General features: G+C 41.1%; 2 protein-coding genes across 5 annotated transcripts in view; both read right to left on the minus strand.

The window, feature by feature from the left end:
- Positions 1–2739: 2739 nt before the first annotated feature.
- LOC139063648 (E3 SUMO-protein ligase ZBED1-like) lies at positions 2740–10761 on the minus strand. Its single transcript, XM_070546172.1, has 7 exons — positions 10633–10761; positions 9901–10448; positions 9659–9803; positions 9340–9571; positions 9109–9252; positions 8963–9028; positions 2740–8863 (listed from the first exon to the last, which is right to left on the minus strand). Exons 2-6 carry the CDS (start codon positions 10442–10444, stop codon positions 8963–8965), a joined length of 1131 nt encoding a protein of 376 aa, XP_070402273.1. The 5' UTR covers positions 10445–10448; positions 10633–10761; the 3' UTR covers positions 2740–8863.
- A 4409-nt stretch (positions 10762–15170) lies between these two features.
- Positions 15171–21002, minus strand: part of LOC129163042 (gastrula zinc finger protein XlCGF57.1) — a 436254-nt gene continuing 430422 nt past the window's right edge. For 3 of the 4 annotated variants that reach the window (XM_070546156.1, XM_070546152.1, XM_070546153.1), the window contains one exon: positions 15171–17032. In XM_070546156.1, coding sequence (XP_070402257.1) covers positions 15361–16815 — 1455 coding nt within the window. In that variant the 5' untranslated portion in view covers positions 16816–17032 and the 3' untranslated portion in view covers positions 15171–15360. The remainder of the gene's footprint in view (positions 17033–21002) is intronic. The other variant, XM_054739978.2, reaches the window with a different exon arrangement.

Here is a 21002-nt window from a genome sequence, read left to right on the forward strand (position 1 = left end):
GTTGGCGCCAAAAAGGTCAAGAGGTCATCTACAAAATGTTTTGAGTTGAAGCTGAGTTCTTAGGTTGAAGGCTTACCGAGATGTGTTTTCTGGCTAGAGTTCGTGTGCTGTTCCAACATCAGCTCCAAAGGAATTTCCTGTTTTGGTCTCTGCCTGCTTCCAGTAAAAGCTGGACGCTAATCTGACTTGCTAAAAACTTGATGTGATTCCAAAATGTTCCTGTGTCCCAGACAGGAAGTCTCCACTCAGTTTCCACAGAGATGTGCTACCAAATATGGTCTGGTTCTCGCCTGTTTACTGCTGAATGTTAAAAGGCTGTGAGCTATAAGAAGGAGTCCACTCATGATTGTGGGGGTCTTTTTTCGGCTGTCCTGTGCTGTGAGCAGATAAATAAAAAGACCACGCTGTCTCGGCTGAAAACTCTCGTCTCCGACTCTTTTCTTTAAGAATAACAGAAAATGCCCACATTTTGGCACACCAGATGGGTGAACAGCGAGGACTTTCCGTAACGTCTCTTGGCTCCTGTTCAGTGGCTGAGGTCCAAAGGGCCCAGGTGAGCATGTTTTTGTTCATTTTTGTGGCCTCTGTCACTGGGCAGGGGTGTCCTCCTGTTCTGATAATACTATAAATATCAGTTGGAGAGGGGATTCATGTCTGACAGTGGTGTAAAATATTCACACCGTGTGAACAGCTGTGTCATTTTGAAGACGGACAAATTTTAAGTGTCAAATTGGAATAGAATTTTAACAGCTGATGGTTCTGAGAGGTCGACACTCTTTAATCCAGTCTGCTGACTCGGTAAGAGCAGAGACGGGGATCTTGAAGAAAAAGCGCTGAAGTTGTGAGAGATGAGCTTTGCCTGTATTTCGGTCTTTCCCCAGGGATTGGTAAATTTAATAAGAGTTTGTGGCAAAGTAAAAAGAAAAAAGAGGCCTGTATAAGAAGTTGAAGTCTTTGCTGAGTTCAGTTTGTCCTCGAGGAGTGGTAAATTTAAAGCCCCCTTCAGACAGGCCATGAAAAACGGAAATGTTCCGGAATCTGTCCGTAAGACCTTTCTGTCTGAATACAAACATCCGGATAATGTGTTCCGGAATTTATCCGGACGAAGCCCCTAGTAACAGGTCCGGACTTGTTACGGACAGGGTGGCTGCTTCAGACTGGTGAGGTATAGTTCCGGACAAGAGGGAGGGGGAGGAGGAGGGGACCGGGGGACGCTGTGCGCACCTATATTGCCCGCTGATGTAGCATGCAGCGAACCACGGCAGCTCGCCTCCTACGGTACCGTCTGGACGCGCGACGGAGCGCTTCACACCGCTTCAGTGATTCTTTTAACCATTGAGCTTCATCATCCAGGTCTCTTATGCGTCTTTGTGTGCGCAGAATTATGCTTAAGCGCCTCGTGATTTTTATCTTGAGAGGCGCTATAGAAATTATATTTTCTTCTCCTTCTTCTTAACATGGGTCAGATTCTCCCCCCCACCCCACCCCCCGCCGCCGTCAGACATCTGGAACTTTTCCCTGCTGTGTGAACGCAGCCGAAAGGACAAGATCCGGTACAAAAGTGGTGTGTCTGAAAACACAGTTCCGGTTGAAAACCGGATTGAATTGTCCGCAAATGTTCCAGAAAGTCTATCTGAAAAGGGCTTAAGAGTTTTTTCGCAAAGCATGTAAAAAAAAAACAGGGTCCGTGAGCTCGGGACGGCCTGTACGTTGTAGTTTGCAGCAAAATGGCTGTGAAAAAAACAGTTTCTGGGAGCTCGGGATTCTGTAGTTCTGTCGTTGTGTGTGTATGAGGCGCAGCAAGAGGCTGCTTACGGCTCTGGAATGAAAGTGTGTGAATGCGTGAGCACTGGGAGAGTGCAGAATGCAGAGCCGAGGTTTGGGAGCTCCGTGTGTGGGTGGTCAGCGCTGGATGATGTGTGAGTGTGAGGGCCTGATGCGGTACCAGGAAAATAAATAAATAAGATAAATAAGAGCTCTAAAAGTTGCAACTCGCATATGTAAATTTCACTGCAGTGCTAAATTTAATGTTTGAAGTTACGCAAAATTCAAATTCTGCAATCCTGTTCTGATCAGTCTGAACAGAGTACCATAAGTTAATAAATAAAAGGGTTTTAAAGTAATATATATATATATATATATATATATATATATATATATATATATATATATATATATATATATATATATATATAATGTAGTGGCCTGGAGATTAAAAGGGAGAAAACAAGGAACACAAGGAAAGTTGTAAATGACAGCTCTATTTTAGAATATTTAGATATACATTTATTGAAAGTCAGACAGCTGCTAAACAGTAAGATCGAAACAGATCTGTAGAAAATAAATATATAAACTGCTTCTCAGAGCGCTCTCAAAAAATTGCAATTTGACTTGCTCTAATGGTTGAATAAGACCTGCTTAAAAGCATAGTAAGCATTAAGTTCTGAAAATTACCAGAGCGGTGTTACACAAATTCTGTGCTTAAAAAACAAATACACAAATAAAAGCCGTTAAACGAAGTCCTGTCAATTTGGTGTAAAGTAGGAAAAGTAAGTGCCAATTTGGATCACTTAAATTTAAATTAGGAGAAAACATAATAATAATAGTTCAGCTTACACAAAGATTTAAGAAAAGATCAGGTAAAACAAACGTTTATATATATATATATATATATATATATATATATATATATATATATATATATATATATATATATATATATATATATATATCAAGGGAATAAATAAGTGACGGACTGACTTACTTTTGTTTAAAAGACTGTGACAAACTGAAAAAATGTTGTCTGTGCCTTTGTGAGTGAGTGGATGTGAGTGTTTCTTGCATGAGAAGTGAATGCTGCTTCTGGCTGGATCCTCTGTTGAATGATGCAGTGTTTAATAGAGAGAGTTGCTGGAAAAAACGGGGTGTAGTCCAAGTTTTGCCCGACTGAAAAACAATAGAAAAAGAACTTATAGTTAGTGCGATGACAAGAAAATCGTTTAAAATATAAAAGTTGCATGGTTGTGTTTATACAAAGGAAGTATTTTATCAGCTTTTTGGCCGTGTTGTAACTGGAGTCTCTCTCTCTCTCTTTCTCTTTTTCTCCTGCCTGCACACACACACACATGGTGGAACCAAGGCTTGCTTGCTTTCTGTAACATGCAGGTTTAAGCAATTTGTGACTTTAGAAAAGATAACTTCTGGTGTTTTGGGCATACCTTCTTAGTCCACGGGTGGCCTCCGTGTGAGTGGGTCTTTTCTCCTGAACGGTCGAGGGAGGAATGAGACTGAAAGTTCGGCCTGAGGGCCTGACTCCACCCACATTTACACACAAGACCTCTGCAGTCTAAAAATAGCACAGGGAGCAGCAGAATAGCAGCTCTGGACTGCTCAGGATCGTCTTTATGAAAACCATAAAATTAACAAATAATCAGTCAGGAAATAAAATATTTGTTAAATCTTGCTATAAAATAAAAATCCAATAATTGCCTTGCCTCAACTTTAAGAACCATTAACGTTAATGCCTGGATTTTGAGACGCTGAATAATGAAAAAACAGATAAACTAACTATTATTTCCTGTAACCTGGCTAGAACCTGTACCAGGCTGTTCTGAATTAAAAACTGGTAGTTATTTTCCCAAAATAAGATGGATAAAAATAAAAATGAAAAGAGGGATCTTGCATTTTGGGTTAGATTGTGCCTAATGATTAAAACCTGTGTAGAACTGATTTGATGATTAAGGAACAATTGTGCCCAGGATGTAGTCTAGATTTACCTTTGAGTCAGTAAAGTCGACTAATTATTAGAAGCCATCGTTGATTTGTAAAAGAGACAGTTCTGTCATTTCAACCCAATCAACATATTTAAGGAAGACTTTTGCTGATAACTGTGGTGGCATGAGATTTACTGGGTCAGCCCGTCACAGAGGCGGACGCAAATGAAAGTTTTCTGGATCTGGCTCTACAGAAACGGAGCAGGAAGTCCCCACCACAAGCTGTGAATTATAACATCTAAATGGGGCAGCACTACGAGATGGACACAATGGGACAGGCGCTTGTTTGCCCGGCTGCAGGTGGAACAAAGACAAAGGGGAGGAGCACGTGTGCCAACATGTGAACTTTAATCAATGACTGTGGTCATCCTGGGTTTACAAAGAAGAGGCTCTAAGAGACTGTCTCCTCTGGTCCCACCCAGTGAGAGAGTGCTTGCTGCAGTTAGGTAATGGAAAGGCTTTTTGGCAACAATCAGTTGATTTGGTGAAATGTTAGAATTGTGAAAAATTTACTAAACTACTGCAGAACATAGTTAACTGAGAAAGTTAGCCTAAAAAAAAAATAGAATTAGTAACCTGGTCCAACTCACCATTGGATGTCAATATAACCTTTATTGTAAGTATGATTTGAGATTTGGAAAACCGCAAGTGTCAAGTTTCTCTATGTTTGCTCTATAGCCTATCCTAGCTTTTTATCAGAGCTTATATGATTAACAAAATTTAAATGAAATAGTGGTAAAGTAGATAACTCATTGCACAACAACTTCTCGGTATTCATCAGGTTTCTTGGTTGACTGAATGACTTTTCTTATTTCTGCAAATCGTAGGATACTCAGCTACGGCGGACATGCAGTAAAGCCTCATTTTCTTTAAAAAAAAGCGATTCATCAGCATCATCGCTTATTTTCAATGGTTAAGGAAACAGTGTCTATTTATAAGTCTAGGAGAACGCTTTAGGCTTCAACAGTTTTTTCTCCTTAACCACCAGTTTTGAAGTACGTTTGAGAGTACATCATCAATAAATTGAATAAAAACAACAATTAAATTAATAATTAGGCATTTAGCTGACTAAATGATTCATGGTACATCTCATCCGAGACAACAGTGTTGGTTTAGCTCCTTTGAGTTTCCCAACAGATCTAGCCAAACCTGATCCTATATTTTTCTATCAGCTGTAAGTTCTAACGTAGAAAATAATGTTACAAAATATTGAATAATTGTTCCTCTCATTCGATAATAATTATGTTCACATTTTCTCATCTTGTGAAATCTTTAACATAACATTTTTAATTGGTCTTTTGCGGGAATGGCGTTGCGAGAACATTTGGATTTGGCTGCAGCCAAAATGGGCTAAACTGAAATTTTGGTTTGACTTGAATTAGGTGTCACTGAAGGTAAACAAAGCTATATTCATGCTGCATGGGAATTGGAGTGTAGGAGCTAAAAGCAGCTGCTGTGTATGTGCGAACTGACATCCTGTTTATCAGCCCAGCTGCTGCGTACGTGCAGCCTGACAGCGCCAGCAGCAGAGTATAACTACTGTAGGAGGGATGAGAATGGGACAACAATTGGCTAAAGGAAAAAGTCGTTAAGTTTATCATCACAGGATGGCATGATAAATAAATAAATAAATAAATAAATAAATAAATAAAAATAAGAGAGAAAAAGGAAAATTAATTAAATGAAACGTAATAGTAATAAAACGTTAAATTGATCTAAATCTGTCATGGAATCACTGCCACTGGGAAAAGGAGTAGGTAAAAAGAGGATAGGGGAGTATTTCTTAGCACAAATCACGTTATTGATTTAGCAATGTAGCTTAATTTCAGATAGATGGAGAAGTAGCACAGAAACACACTTCTAAGTGAGGAAATAAGGAAAAAACTGCTGATGACCAATGCCATATACAAACAAACCTGTAACTGCAGTTTCGTTATTTATGAATTAACCTTAAGTAGTGAATTAATTCTTAGGATTTCTTGTGCTAGTGAGGTTCTTAAAGGAAAAAGGAATGAAAACAAGAAAGAAGGTAAGAAAGAAAGGTAGTTTTGGCTCCTAGAGATTGTGAATTCAAACCTGGTTAGGGAATAATATTTGCTCGTCACGTTTTCTGCCTTGAGGTGCATAATTGGGGTGAATAGTAAGGGACATTGGAAAACCTGAAATTATTTTGTTTAATTGATAGTAAAGTGGTTGTCCTAATTTCTAACTGGAGAGATCACACCGTAACATGAGTTCAGAACAGTAGTGATGGGAAGGTTTGTTGGATTAATCTGCTCATACGCTTTAGGTCTTATTTTTTCTTTCCACTGATTTAGTGTTCGGTTAAGTGGCTCATTTAAACCAAGCAGAGACACAGACTTGAGAGAATAAGTAGTTTAGTTGTGCGTGTCCCGCTCTTGCAGTTTGACCGTTTTCTGAAAATAATCTAGGTGTTTAAGAAGTGGAAGGAAACTTTCGATGTAATTACTAGGGATGAGCGAGTACACCACTATCTGTATCTGTACTCGGAATGGGCGTGGCATAACCCGGAAGTGGGCGTGGTTTAACCGGAAGTGGGTGTGGTTTACATTAATGTATTGTTTTAAGTCTGAAATTGATATGGATTGATCAGAAGTTGCTATGTGTTATTGTTTATTTGAAAACTATTTACAGAGCAGCCTCAGAATTGAGATTAAATATTTTTGATCACAATAGTAAAGAAACTATTACAGAACAAGTGTTTCAATAAAATCAGAACATTAATATTTAGGTGCATGGATTAATACCTCTACATCCTAGTAGGAACTAGGAAATATGAAATGCTAGAACCAGACACAACTTTGTATTTTTAATTTGATTAAACAGATTTTTTTCTAAATGTTCTTGGCATTTTCCCACACAAAGTTAAACAAAACAATGTTGATTAATGTGTGTGTGTGTGTGTGTGTGTGTGTGTGTGTGTGTGTGTGTGTGCGCACATAGAGAGATAGAGAGGGAGAGAGGGAGAGAGAGGGAGTTCAAAAAAATAAAAAACCCAACCGGAGTGGAGGTAGTGACAACAGCACGTCAGCTCTGTCTTGTCAAATGCACCATGTCAGTTACGAAAAAAGTAACTTTAAATATTCAACCGAAAAAGAGGCGAGCTGAAGAAAACCTAGGGAAAACTGAAGAAACGTGAGAAACAGTGAAGCCATCACAGCGCGATCCGTTACTGTCTGTGTGTGTGCGTGAATGAACAGGACGGACGGACTGCGCTCCCGGCCGGCTGCAGTTTTGTGTGTAGGGAGGGGCGGGCACTCTATGTGACTGGCCAATCACAGAGCGTGAAGACAGTCAGTTGCCCAATGAGGATTTTCCTTCAGCACGATTACAGATATTGACTCGTTTTACTCGTTTCATGCTCGTATTCGTCAAAAATGCTTTATCCGTACCGGATACTCGTCTGAAACGAGTATCCGGCTCATCCCTAGTAATTACTAACATGCATTCCTACTTAAATGAGGAATTTCACACTTTCGCTTAAGTCTGACATTTGCTTGGTGTGAGGGCACAGAGACGTGTATGGACCGTGTGCTTGACTGTGTTTGTTTTGTTTGTTCATTTATTTATATGGGCGTGGCCGAGCCTTGAGAAACATCAATGAAGCCATTGGACTATTCTGAGTAAATTAACCAATTCAAATTCAAATTCAGGATCCTGCAACAATTCGGTTATAATCTCTAATTAATGAAGACCATCTTAACAATTCATTGTACAAGGCATCATCTCCGGTGTTAATGGAACTGTTTTGAAACCCATGCATGGTTGTATATTTTAGTTGAATCATTTATACTCATTGAATTATTGTTGTTTGCTTTATGTTTTAATTTCTTTGCAACTTTTTCTCTGTGACACAGGTGGAGATGCTGGTGGCAAAGTGGATCCCACTCATTTTTTCTCCCACACACATTCTTGCTCTCTCTATCTCTCTCTCTGTGTATGTATGTGCATGTGTATGTGTTTGTGTGTCCGTGTGTGTCCATGTCATGATGTCACTGTACCTTTAATTGCGCTTGCTGTTTGTAACTGTATGTGTCTGATGTTGAAGGTATCAGAGGCTAGGGTCAGTAAGAGTTAGGACATTTTTGTGCATAACCATTAATCCCTAGGCGATCGGCTCGGGGGACGTCTGGTCCGGCCGGAGTGCGAGTCTTCCTGGTGTTGCACGGTGACCAAGGGTGAGGATGGAAAAAGATGAAGATTGGACTCTCATGAACTCACGTCGATGCCTGAGACGAAGACTAAAGGATAGTGTTGCTTCTCACCTTACTGGGACTAGATTAACTAACTTAAGAAGAAGTTTGCTGAGTTTTATGACGGTTCTTGTCTGGAATGCTGCTAGGAACCATCCCTGATTAATTACAATGGGGTTTCTGCTGGAGGAGGTGAAGAGGATAACCAATGGACAAGCATAACAAGAGGAAAAAGACATCACCACAATGTATCATCGTTTTATAGGCCATCTGACGACCGCGACACCAATAGAGGAATTGTTCACAATGAAGGATGAGTAAAATGCAACTACTCTATACCCTAGACTGGTTTCCATACCTGCATAGGGATGAGTATCGATTAGGTTTTATCCGATACCGGTGCCAAAAAGGTACTTTTGAAATGGTACCGGTGCTTAAACGGTGCCGGAACCGGTGCTTAAAGAATGTAAAAATACACAAGTTTTCCAAAAACCTCTTATTTTATTTTTTGATATTTTTTTGCAAAAAAATCACCATGTTAGCTTTTTCTGGCAATATTCGGCATCGCTCTTGGCTGATGGCATGCCCAGCGCAAGAGAAAACACGTTCAGAAGGTGTTGATGAGGCTGGGACACACAAGTATGTATTGGATAGGGCAGATAAGTTGGGCAGTGTATCCCTCTTACTCCACCACCAGGCCACAGGGTCTTGTCCAGAGGGAATTCTTGGCAGTCTTTTGTATATGTCAAGTTCCTTTTGTACCTGCTCCGTGATGGAAGGGACTCTACCCGCTGTATGAGAGGCTGCATCCTCCTTAAGTTGTCTGTCCTCATCCTCAAACAGCTTTTCTAAGGCTGACTTTTGGACCGTTCTTGGCTGGAAAACAAAAATAAGTAGTGTGAGATTGTCAAAACAACAAAGATCCCTTTTAGAATGTAGGACTACATGGTTGGGTTAGAAAAACTCAGAAATTACTTATTTTTCTGTCTTCATCTCGGCGTCATCTATCACCCTGTCTGCTTGAGGGTCCTCTATGGGAGGCTATGGACACATAAATAAAAAAACACTCCTTCAACATGGAAACTACATCATGCAGAAGGACAATGTTGTGCAGAAAATACCTGTTCAACTGCTGCTGTGGCATTTGCATTTGCTGCCATCTCCAACCTGTCCCAGATGTCAGCTGCCTCACCTTCATCTAGCTTGCCTTTAAAACGTGGGTCCATCAGAGTGGCCTCCTTCAGAAATTTCTGAAGGTTTTCATCCTTTAAAGAAAGTATATAATATAAAAGCTGATACCTAAATGCAATGCTACCCCTATATTTGTTAGTATTCATATGTTCTGCAGATACCTGATATCTGTTCTGCAGACTACCCCAGACTTTCTCTTTCATTGATGAGGTGAAAACGGTGTCTTCATCGGATTGCCTGAAATGTGCCTCCAGCTTCATCAGGATGGGGATGATTTGGCTGCATGTGGGCGACTTCTCACTTGACACACACATGGTTGATGTGTACAGGACTTGCAGGCACTTAATAAACATCTCTGCTTTCGTTAGATCAGTGCACGTGAAGCCTTCTAGCCTGTGGAAAATTATTAACAATGTTTAAGGTAAATGACGAAATGAAATAATTTAGCACTTACAAGTGATGCTGGTGTCCTTCACTCACTTGTCCTTCTCCATTGGCTTCCTCAGACGTTGATCCAGAACAGCTGCCTGGATTGCATCAAACTGCTCAATAAATCTCTCCACCATCAGGAAGAGAGAGTTCCAACGCGTTTTAACGTCAAGAATGACATTATGCTCTGGCAAATCTAAAGCACAGACAGACACAAATGTATTTTGAATTACTGTAAAAAAGGTAATATGATTAACAATACATTTACATGTGTAACTGCATATGCTACTTACTCAGGAGTCGCTGCTTTTCTCTGAGCACAGTTTTGCTCAAGGATGAACGCTTGAGCCACACCACAACTGAGCGGATTTTGGCACACCAGCTGGAAACTGCAGGAATGTCATACACCTTTTGTGCTGCTAGGTTTAGGGTATGGGCAAAGCATCCCACTTTCAAAAAGTTCAAGTTTTTCAAAGCAACATCCATGTTGCTGGCGTTGTCTACAGTGGCAGCAATTACTTTCTGTCCTAAGTTAAACTGCTCCACAACGCTTGATATTTCTTTAGCCACTACCAGACCTGTTTGTGACTCATAAACTGCTTCAGTGCTTAGCACATTCTGCATCATCCTGCCTTTGTAGATGTAATGAACCGTGACTGTGAGGAAATGGTCCTGAGCAACACTAGTCCATCCATCACAGGTGATTGCTACTTTGTTAACCTGAGCCAACTTCTGGATGAGGTTGCTTTTTTCAACAGAATACCATGCAGGTATAAATGTGTTGGACAGGTCGTCTCTGGATGGGGGCTGATACCTCGGATTAAGGGCAGTGCACATCTCCCTGAATAGAAACAAATAAATTTGAATTTAAATTGAAATGTAGTTATTTTTCCAAACAGATAAAAAAGATTAAATAAAAACATGTAACCCACCCTTTATTTGTACCAATTATTAACAGAGCACTTGCAAAGCTAAACAGCTATGAACAAAACTATTTTTATATCAGAGCAATGCAACATTTTTACCTAAATGATGGTGACTCCACCGTTGAGAATGGTTGGAGATCTTTGACTACAAACGTCGTCACTGCCCTGTGTATTTCCTCCACTTTTTCTTTGGTCAATTTAGACCTCTTGGCCGGCGTGAAGGGAGTCTCTGCCAAAAAGAACGCAGCATGTAGCTACGACCGTGTTTGCTAGCTCACCCTACATGCATTCATTTAATAATGTGTGCTCAACGTATAATACACATAAACTACTTTAAGCTACTTACCCAAAGAAGAACGGCTGCTGCTGCCGCCATCCTCTGTCAACTTTTCTGCTACAGCGGGAGGGGCTCGGCTGGGGCCAGGACGATTCTCCTCCTCTCCAGGTTCTTCTGGGGGAACGTTGCTAAAGCTAACTCCAATACCGACAGTAGATGCGTTCGGTGGGAGGTTTCGCTGTTGCAAGCTATCAAACACGGTGCATGTCTCGGCTTTTAAAAAAATGCTATGCGTCACCAGGTGTTTCATTAAATTAGAGGTGTTACCTCCTTTACTGAGTATCACCTTGAAGCACCTGTTGCAGGTTGCTGAGTCTGCATCTTTTGCTGTGAAGTACAGCCACGCTTTCGACCGCTTCGCCTTCGGCATTTTGATAGATAATGTAGGTCCGCTCTAATTAAATACGCACTTGGCTGGGCCCGCCTACTATCACCGGAAAAGTAAAATGAGTGGCTACTCGAGTCCAAGATGATTGACATCTCCGAAATGAAGCACCGAAATCTGCGTTGCTTTTCGGTCTGGTTACTACCGTTTATGTCAGAACCGGTGCTATTAAAGTACCGAGTACCGGTACCCATCCCTATACCTGCATTCACGTCATTATAGTCACATCTGTAGATGCAGGGACTTGACTAGTCTCACTAACCATACAATGACGGTGTCACTTAGCTGATGTTTAATTACTTTTGTTCCAGTTTTACAACTTTGATTGTTTTATTTGACCGAGGGGAGGTTATAGGTTTAAGGTGTACGTAAAGCTTTTGCGTGGGCCAGAGGGGCCAGGCGGAGCTGAGGTAATAAAGAGATAAATCCTAACAGAACATAGCATGTGTGTTTTTCTGGTAAACTACCAATAATGAGCCCAGAACTGACATGTTTCTGGTTAGTGCTTAGAGCACGTTAATGACAAGGTTATAGATCATAATGCTACAGATTAATTCCTAATGTGCAGGGGATTCAGAACTACTGATGATAGGCGACTCAACATATGAGTGTACCGTATATTCTTAGGTTTCATGTCATTTTTGTTCCCGTTTGTGTCTAAGTTCTTTAACTTAATATGATAACATAACCATGTCTGTTAGTACTCCATTTCAGGTGCGACAAATCTTCTGGTGGGTGCTGGATGTCACATTTTGACTAATGTTTTCTTATAGTGATGGGTTAGCATGTGTTCATTTTTGAGGGTGTGTGGATGTTGCATGAAGGGTTTGACGGTGGTTTCGAAGGTTGAGGAACAGAATAGGTGATTCTGGTTGAGTTTAGGTCAAATTGGCTGGATGACTTTTAAATTTGGTTTTAAGGACTTATTTCTGGTCGTGTTACCGAGCGGCCATTTACATTACTCCTAGTTATCAAGACAATCAGGTGAGTTTTGCTTTTACCATTAGCCCGTAGATGTTTGAGTGAATCATTGCATGCCATGCTGGCAAACTAGCTCTTTAATTTAGGATAGTGAGTAGTATAGAAAGGGGGTGTGAATGTGGGGATGGATGCTTTGTCTATGGGTCTAATATTTAGGAAGATTTTGTGGTAATAGGTTTATAGGCAATTGGCGTGCTAATTCAAGTTTTTCTTGTTGACATGTTGTGTTTTGCTCGCTGTGGGGAGGATGGAGTCGGCACCACCACGCTGCACGCAGATGGACAAAGGGAGGACTGAGCCAAGGGATTATGCCTTTGCTTTGCTGACAAATAAAGGACACTTGTCCACATAAAGCCCTCCTACAGCAGAAGGCCTCGCCGACATGGATGCTGAACTTGTATTTTCCGTTTTATTCTTTTGAATGAAATCTTCAACCGGACTTATTACTGTTTCATTATGTCTTCGCTAAAGCTAATTGTTCATTATTCATCATATTTGTCACCTGTTTATCTTCATGCGCTTTTGTTGTGTAAGGTTATGAAGTTCATTATTTTCAGCTCCACACAGCTGCCCCTGTGCACAGTAACACCCGTGTAGAAAACGCCAAGGTCGGGTGTTCCTCAGACTGTTTACATTCCAGGAGAAGAGCCAGAAGGAGAAGAAGAAGCTTTTCAATAATCAAAGTACTTAATTTGTGATTAAAGCTATTCGAAACAGATGTTGATCAATAATTAATCAAGTGAATGATCTGTGGAATAAAGATGTCATGATTTATGTGTTTAATGAAAACAGGACTACTGCACAGACAGACTGACCCTCATCTCCATAGAAACGCATGGCACATTGTTCCAACCAATCACAGCTTTCGGCTGCCGCAGGAGAATCTGGCTTGTTGACAAAGTGTCCAATCCGCTTTACTAAAACTTATCAACAATTCAGAGATATAAAACAAGACAACGCCATTTTAAGCTCAGTTCCATTTTGACTTCAGTTCTATTCACCGTCATCCCAAAGAGAAGCACAGCCTGGCCAGATGTGTTTTCTTCTTTAAACTAAGAACTGGGAAGTTGGAGATTTTCGTCGTTTAACAACCAGACGACATCCTTTCAAAATAAGAGCACCTGCTGACGATGCCGATTGGTACCGGGGTCGACCCTTCAGACGGGCTTTGACGTGCTGCGACCGCTGCTCCGAACAGCTCCAGTACACATCCGAGGTTCTTGGACCTGGCATTTCCTGATCTACCTGGGAGCCCCCCCACTGGGTACGTACACGGCAAAATAGCAGCTCATGTCATCACTTTATAAGCCTCGTGATATCTAGTCATAACAAAGACTACCAGATTCAATGACGTCAGCCTAAGGAGTCTGAACCAACCACACACACACACACGCACGCACCAACACAACATCCAAATCCATTTTCATCCATCACAGAGTTAGTCCTGGTAGATTGTTAAGAATTTATAATTAAGAAATTAAAGATTCTCAAACAATCCCAACTCTCTCTTTTTTCTTGTCTCAAAGTCAATACAGAGTGTTTAATTAAACTCCCTGATGATAAAAACAGCCCATCTTCTGATTATTACAAGTGATCTACTTACAGTGTATTAAAATACAACTCTAGTTACATCACTCTATTTCGTTACAGTTGTTTTGTGTGTTCTTTCTTTTGACCACTGATGAGGATATTTGTCACCTGATGTCCTCAAGCTAGTCCTCGCATGCCCGCTCTGTGCTACAGCGTTCGTCCCCTGGGGTCGGGGAGGACATGGAGGAATTTTCCCCGTTAAAGTACAGCGGACAGGGTTTTTCGCCTCCATATGGGGTGTGCATGCAATACATTCGTGAAGTAATGGGTTCAGTTAATGCTAAAGTCATGTTTCATGTATTGTTTCATAGTTTTTCATTGTCTCAGCTGTGAACTCATCGGTTGTTTTTCAGTTTCTTAATCATTGTTCATTACATATACATGTTAACGTTGCTGTGTTAGTCTGGAACATCATCTCGTGTTTTGGCATGGGTTCTCCTTTATGCATTTTTGATTCAAGGTCATATGTTATGCCCTTTTGTCTCTATCTTCGGTCATATTGTTACATTATCATTATTTGTTGCTCATTTGTTCTGTTACTTAGTTAAGCATTCATTTACTGGTATACCCTACCTTGCTAATTTGTTTACGATGGTAATGAGTGGTGGACAAGTCCACCAAAGGGAGGACTGTTGGCGCCAAAAAGGTCAAGAGGTCATCTACAAAATGTTTTGAGTTGAAGCTGAGTTCTTAGGTTGAAGGCTTATCGAGATGTGTTTTCTGGCTAGAGTTTGTGTGCTGTTCCAACATCAGCTCCTAAGGAATTTCCTGTTTTGGTCTCTGCCTGCTTCCAGTAAAAGCTGGACGCTTATCTGACTTGCTAAAAACTTGATGTGATTCCAAAATGTTCCTGTGTCCCAGACAGGAAGTCTCCGCTCACAGTTTCCACAGAGAGATGTGCTACCAAATATGGTCTGGTTCTCGCCTGTTTACTGCTGAATGTTAAAAGGCTGTGAGCTATAAGAAGGAGTCCACTCGTGATTGTGGGGGTCTTTTTTCGGCTGTCCTGTGCTGTGAGCAGATAAATAAAAAGACCACGCTGTCTCGGCTGAAAACTCTTGTCTCCGACTCTTTTCTTTAAGAATAACAGAAAATGCCCACAGCACAAAAGTCTGATTTTTGAGAAAACCAGATTTATACTTTTAACTGTGAATCCGAGTTTCCAATTTTATTTGGATGTCAAACAATATGGACAGTATAGGTGTAAATTTTTGATCAGGTTTATTTGCATGACAGATAATTACACAAGTAGATTAATCTGGTGACTTTGATGGCGAGCCTTCTCACTTTGCAAAACATCAGCATTTACGTTTAAACTCCAGAAACAGCAAACAACAAACTGAATAGTGTACAAAGAGATTTAATAAAACACTTTAGTGGCAAAAAAAACATTTCATTCTCAACCTTTTCTTCTCCATATACAAAACATTTAATAAAACTGTTGCCGTTCATTTTAGTTAAGAGCTTCCAGATCAGTAGCACATTTCATTCAACACCCTTAGAAGTCCCAAAATATATATTTTATTCATGTTCATTAATTCTGTCCTGTGTGGACTTTCATGTGACGGTTTAAACTTGTCTTTACACTAAATCTTTGTCCACAGAGCTCACAAGCAAAAGGCTTCTGTCCTGTGTGGACTCTCATGTGAAATCTTAAACCTGTCTTTTGAACAAACCGTTGTCTGCAGAGCTCACAAACAAAAGGCTTCTCTCCTGTGTGAACTCTCATGTGCCTGTTTAAACTTGACTTTTCACTAAATCTTTTTTCACAGAGCTCACAGGCAAAAGGCTTCTGTCCTGTATGGACTCTCATGTGAGTGTCTAAATGTCCCTTTCGGCTGAATCTTTGTCCACAGAGCTCACAAACAAAAGGCTTCTGTCCTGTGTGGCCTTTCATGTGAAAGCTTAAACCTGTCTTGTGAGCAAACCTTTGTCCACAGAGCTCACAAACAAAAGGCTTCTCTCCTGTGTGGACTCTCATGTGACAGTTTAAACTTGACTTAACACCAAATCTTTTTTCACAGAGCTCACAAGCAAAAGGCTTCTGTCCTGTGTGGACTCTCGTGTGAAAGCTTAAACTTGTCTTTTGAGCAAACCTTTGTCCGCAGAGCTCACAAACAAAAGGCTTCTCTCCTGTGTGGACTCTCATGTGACTGCTTAAAATTGACTTAACACCAAATCTTTTATCACAGAGCTCACAGGCAAAAGGCTTCTGTCCTGTATGGACTCTCATGTGAGAGTTTAAATTTCCCTTTTGGGTAAACCTTTGTCCACAAAGCTCACAAGCAAAAGGCTTCTGTCCTGTGTGAACTCTCAGGTGATTGTTTAAATGTGATATGCGCCTGAAACTTTTTCCACAGTTGCCACAACTAAATGATTTTACTTTTGTCTGAACTTTCCTGCTAGAATCTACGTTTTTCTTCACTGTACCACATTTCTTATCAACACAACAGCTTGAAGACTTCAGTCCTGAATGACTTGTCACTCTCATGTGTTTCTGGAGAGACCGCTCATGGAGAAACTGTTCACCACACTCTGGGCAGCTGAAAGATTTGACAGCCTTAACATGTGATTTAGAAGACCTGCTCTCCTTCCAGTCTTTGTTATGATCTTTGGTGTTTGGCTCAGAATCTGACAAGAGTTTCAGTTGACAGTCAGAATTGTTGCCATCCTGGTCATCCTCTTCATCATTGCTGACTTCAGTCACTGAAGAGTTAGAATCATATTCATAAAGATTTAGATCTGGATTCCTGGTAGTTACTGCTCCTCCAAAGTTCTCTCTACCACTTTCTGCTTTCATCTGGTCAGTGGTGCTGCTGGTTGGAAAATCTCTGTCTTTAGGTTGGTTCTGATCAAACTGTGACAACAAAACTTCTCTTCCTTCTTCCTTAACCTGATGAGAAACTGCAGAGAATGAAATGTTGGTGGCATCAGTTTTAATCTCATCAAGCTGCTCCTCCTCTTCCTGCTTCATGTTGAGGGGCTCCATGTCCTTCTGGTTCAAAGGAGGCCTCAGTTCTTCAGGAGCTCTTCCTTCTTCCTTAAACTGACACAAAACTGCAGATAATGAATCAGTTTTAAAAAAAAATTAAATATAACAAAACTTTAAAATTTATTTTACTTTGAAAAACCAGTACTGCCGTTTATCCCCGTGTGTGAAGGAGCCGGCTTCTGTGCGGTGCGCTGCTCTCACGAGTTAAAGAAAACTACAGGCAGAGAAAAGGTGGAAGAAAGGAACCTTACGTTAGTAGAATGCATTTTTAGTTCAGACCTGTGAAGACCAGCTTCATGCTAACGCACGCTGCTACATGTGAACAGTAACGTAGTCAGTGTGGTCTGTCGTTAATGCGTAATTCCAGATCGGTAACAGCGTACAGCTTAATGTCGGTTCATGTTCCCACCGAGACTCATTTCTGCTCGCATTTTCAGAAGAAGAGGAAGGAAGCCGAGGAAGATGTTGAGGTAACGTTAGATGAAGATGCTCATTGTTCTTTATCGTGACCCAGTTCCCTCTGAGTGATCTGTACCGTGATACGTGTGATATTCCCAACGTTCCTATTGGTGATTGAAGGGAATCTAACATGTGGCTAATATATTATCAAATCAAATCAACTTTATTTATATAGCACTTTTCATACAAAAAAAATGCAACTCAAAGGGCTTCACAGATTAAAATGGCCCCATAGATCCCATATTCCCATCCCAGCCTAGGGCTGGGCGATATGGCAAAAATAGAATATCACAATTTTTCCAATATTTTATCACGATTTCGATTTTATCACGATTTTTTTATCCATGAATAGCATAACTTCAATTGCGTATTAAAGAAGAGAAACATTGAATAAATAAACATTTATTCATGTTAGGGATAATCAGCACAGTGCTAACACACTTATATTTTAAACTCACACCAGAGATGATAAAAGCCCTGAGAGAAACAATTACAAAAATCAGTTTTTCTCGTTTTTCAAGTAACTTAACATAAATTAAAATCGTAAACATATTTAAAGTGCAAACATGTCAATTGCAAACGTATTGTGCAAACATTAACTTGTTCAAAATACTATGTAGCTCCCAGTTGCTCATGTAGTGGATAGTTAAGCTCAAATACGGCTCTGATGTGCGGCTGGACCAGAGATCGCTTGTGGTAGCAAAAAACTGCGCATTCTGAATATTTTCTGCAACAAGTCTCTAAATAAAGTAAAAATTTCCAGTGCAGATTGGAGACAAGCCATAGAAGCACTGATTTGATCTCATTTCAGAGAAAAATAGAACAGGTTAGATGCACCTAATAAATAAAATTACTAACAAACTCAGGAATCTTTCTTTGCTTAACTGTTCTGGTGCTGAAAATATCACTAATGTGGATCAAAGGAGATACACAGATGAATGCACCTCTTATTATTTGGAAACTACATTTACTGCAGCTGGCAGAGGCAGAGATTGTTTCTATTGATACACGGAGTTTACAGAATAATTTTAAATGTTAATAGGGGAAGACTGCAGGAGGGAGCGGTAAAAACAAGAAACTACGAGTCTGATGAAACCCGCTGGTTTTCCATCAGGCAGTCACGGGGCAGCTCCAACGACCCAGTGACCAAGCTCAGTCCGGTACCGACACCGGCTCGGCAGAGGGTGGACGAGCCGAGGCGACGTCGTGCTCTGCTTAAGAAGTGTTATTTTCCTGCTTCAGAAGAAGCGTCCAACGTGTTTTTACGCTTTCTCCGAGACATGTCACGTCACTAAGTTGTTAGCGCCGCGCGCTAAGGAAACCCTGCGTTCCTCTTCGGAACGAAAACCTCGTTGTCGCTCAGCCGCGGCCGAAGCCATGTTTGTTCACACACAAATGAAAACAAGCGGGGCACTAATATATTACTATGACTCACTCTGATTGGTTAAGGGTCAAACAAAGGCGTGTCATTCACCTGGGGTAAGTTCCCTTTTTATTCAGAGGCAGAAATTCAACAGCAGAGCTGTGAATCGTGATAAAACGGTCTCTCAAAAATGACAGACCGTCAGATGTGTGGATCGTAAAACGGTCTAAAATCGTCATATCGCCCAGCCCTATCCCAGCCCCCCTCCCCAAGTATAAAACAATTGACAATTACGGTTCCCCTCCCGCACCCAACTTCCAAAGTGGACATACAATCACCCGCACACTTGTCCATGCACACACACACACACACTTGAGCAACAGAGGAAACAATAGGCTGAGTTCAGATGGGTCAGGTAATGAACGACACATCATCAGCGGAGCCATCTGCCCTGACAGCAACAGATCCACAGCAGCAGCCAAGACACCGGCCCATGAAGCCCAGTGGGGGAGGGCAGAAACCCCCACCACTGCCCGGGCACTACCCGAGGAGCGCCCCGGCCGCCGCCGCCGCCGCCCCTGACCACCGGCCCCAAGGCAGAGGGCTCCGCAGAGGAAACACTGGAGGATTAAAATATATAACTGTAAAATAACAAAAGCTAATATGGATAAAAAGTAACTGATAAAAAGTGACTATAAAGATAGTAAAAGAAAACATACTCATGTAAAAATACTAAGATGTAGATAAAATGATCAAATTAATTAAAAGAGATAAATATGTATATACATATACACACACACACACACACACACATATATATATATATATATATATATATATATATATATATATATACATACACATAAATAAACAAATATGACAGACCATTCAGTTAAACAGACCAGATAAATAGTAATCAGTTAAAAGCTAAGCTAAAAAGGTGGGTCTTGAGCCTATTCTTAAAAGCCTGGATGTTCCCCTCGGCCCTGAGGTCATCCGGCAGCCCGTTCCAAAGGCGAGGGCCGTAGTACTTGAAGGACGCCTCGATAACTAGGAGACGGCTGCCAGAGGAGCGCAGAGACCGCGAGGGTTTATATAGTAAATGCATTTCTGAAAGATAAGAAGGCCTAAAACCATTAAGACACGTAAAAAACATTAAAAGAACCTTAAAAGACAAGTTGGCTGAAGTGGAGGAGTGAGTGAAGGAGAGACAAGTGGAGAGGCAGAGCAAGGAGCAGCTTGATGATGGAGAGAGCAGCAGGGAAGCAGAGAATCTGGCTGGGACCCAAAATGTTCCTCCCATGGCTGTAGCACAACACAGGTTCCCACTCTTTTCTTGAAATTATTTTCCAGGACTTTTCCAGGACATTTTAAAGACTTTTTCAGTGTACAAGTCAAGTTATCATAATGTAACGTGAGGAAATATGGGTTTTCTGTGCCAAAGGTCATTTGACTCGGCTGGGTCAAGTGCTGGGTCGCTGAGAACTTTCACCCACAGATTGAGACCTTTGCAGGCATGAAGTCTGCAAGAGTCTGCTGGAAACCATAACATCTGCCACCTGCAGCGCCAGATGTGTTCCCATGGAAAAGCTAGTCATAATAGAGTCTTACGCTTCCTTTGTTTATTAATGCTAAATAATCATTTTACCATTTTACTCATTATAAATGTGTTTTAATCAAATGAATGATTATTATGCTTTGGGTAATCATAATGGATTAATGAATCTCTGCTTAATTAAATAATGTTCTGAGGATGTTTTAGTGGTGACCTTCACATACTCACACACACACATCTGCTCTCACAGTAAACTCCAAAACACAGTTGCTGACGCGCACGTTTTGCTTTGAGAAGAGAAAGGCTTTTGGTAAGTTTTCAGTTCATGATTCAGTTCGTGCTGGACAACGAAAGAGAGAAGACCTGAATAAACGCAAAAGGGGGGACAGAGCCGATCGGCTCATCCCCCCCCCCTCCTCACGCTATTCCTAGGAATAGTTGAATTGCAACAACTAACGCGGACTCGCCTCGAGTCCTTTGATTTCTGAGTAAACTAAGCTTAAGAAAACGCATCTGCAAACGTTTTTCCATCAACGTGTACCGCGGGCATCTCTGGACCGGGTCGCGGACATCTCCGTCTCCTCTGCTAGCCGCTGGTGTCACCTGGATGAAACATCACCATCCTCTGGCGTCCCGGATCTAAAGAGGGTCCGACTTTAGGTGAGGCAGTCCACGGCAGATAACGTTTGATGCGTCTTTTCCAATAAGACCTAAGTTTATCCAAAACATCACGTTCACTCAGACACCTGTTTCTTCCTGAAGCTAAATCTAATGCACACACACGCACTCAGCTCACCTCATGTTCAA

Source organism: Nothobranchius furzeri, chromosome 2 (genome assembly GCF_043380555.1).
Source record: "Nothobranchius furzeri strain GRZ-AD chromosome 2, NfurGRZ-RIMD1, whole genome shotgun sequence".
NCBI lineage: Eukaryota > Metazoa > Chordata > Actinopteri > Cyprinodontiformes > Nothobranchiidae > Nothobranchius > Nothobranchius furzeri.

Coding starts and splice junctions, on each gene's coding strand:
- LOC139063648 (XM_070546172.1), bottom strand. CDS start 10,444: ATGTGCACTGCCCTTAATCCGAGGTATCAGCCCCCATCCAGAGACGAC. Junction 9,253..9,339: donor GTCTGCAGAACAGATATCAG/GTATCTGCAGAA, acceptor CTTTCTTTAAAG/GATGAAAACCTTCAGAAATT. Junction 9,029..9,108: donor CCACAGCAGCAGTTGAACAG/GTATTTTCTGCA, acceptor ATGTGTCCATAG/CCTCCCATAGAGGACCCTCA.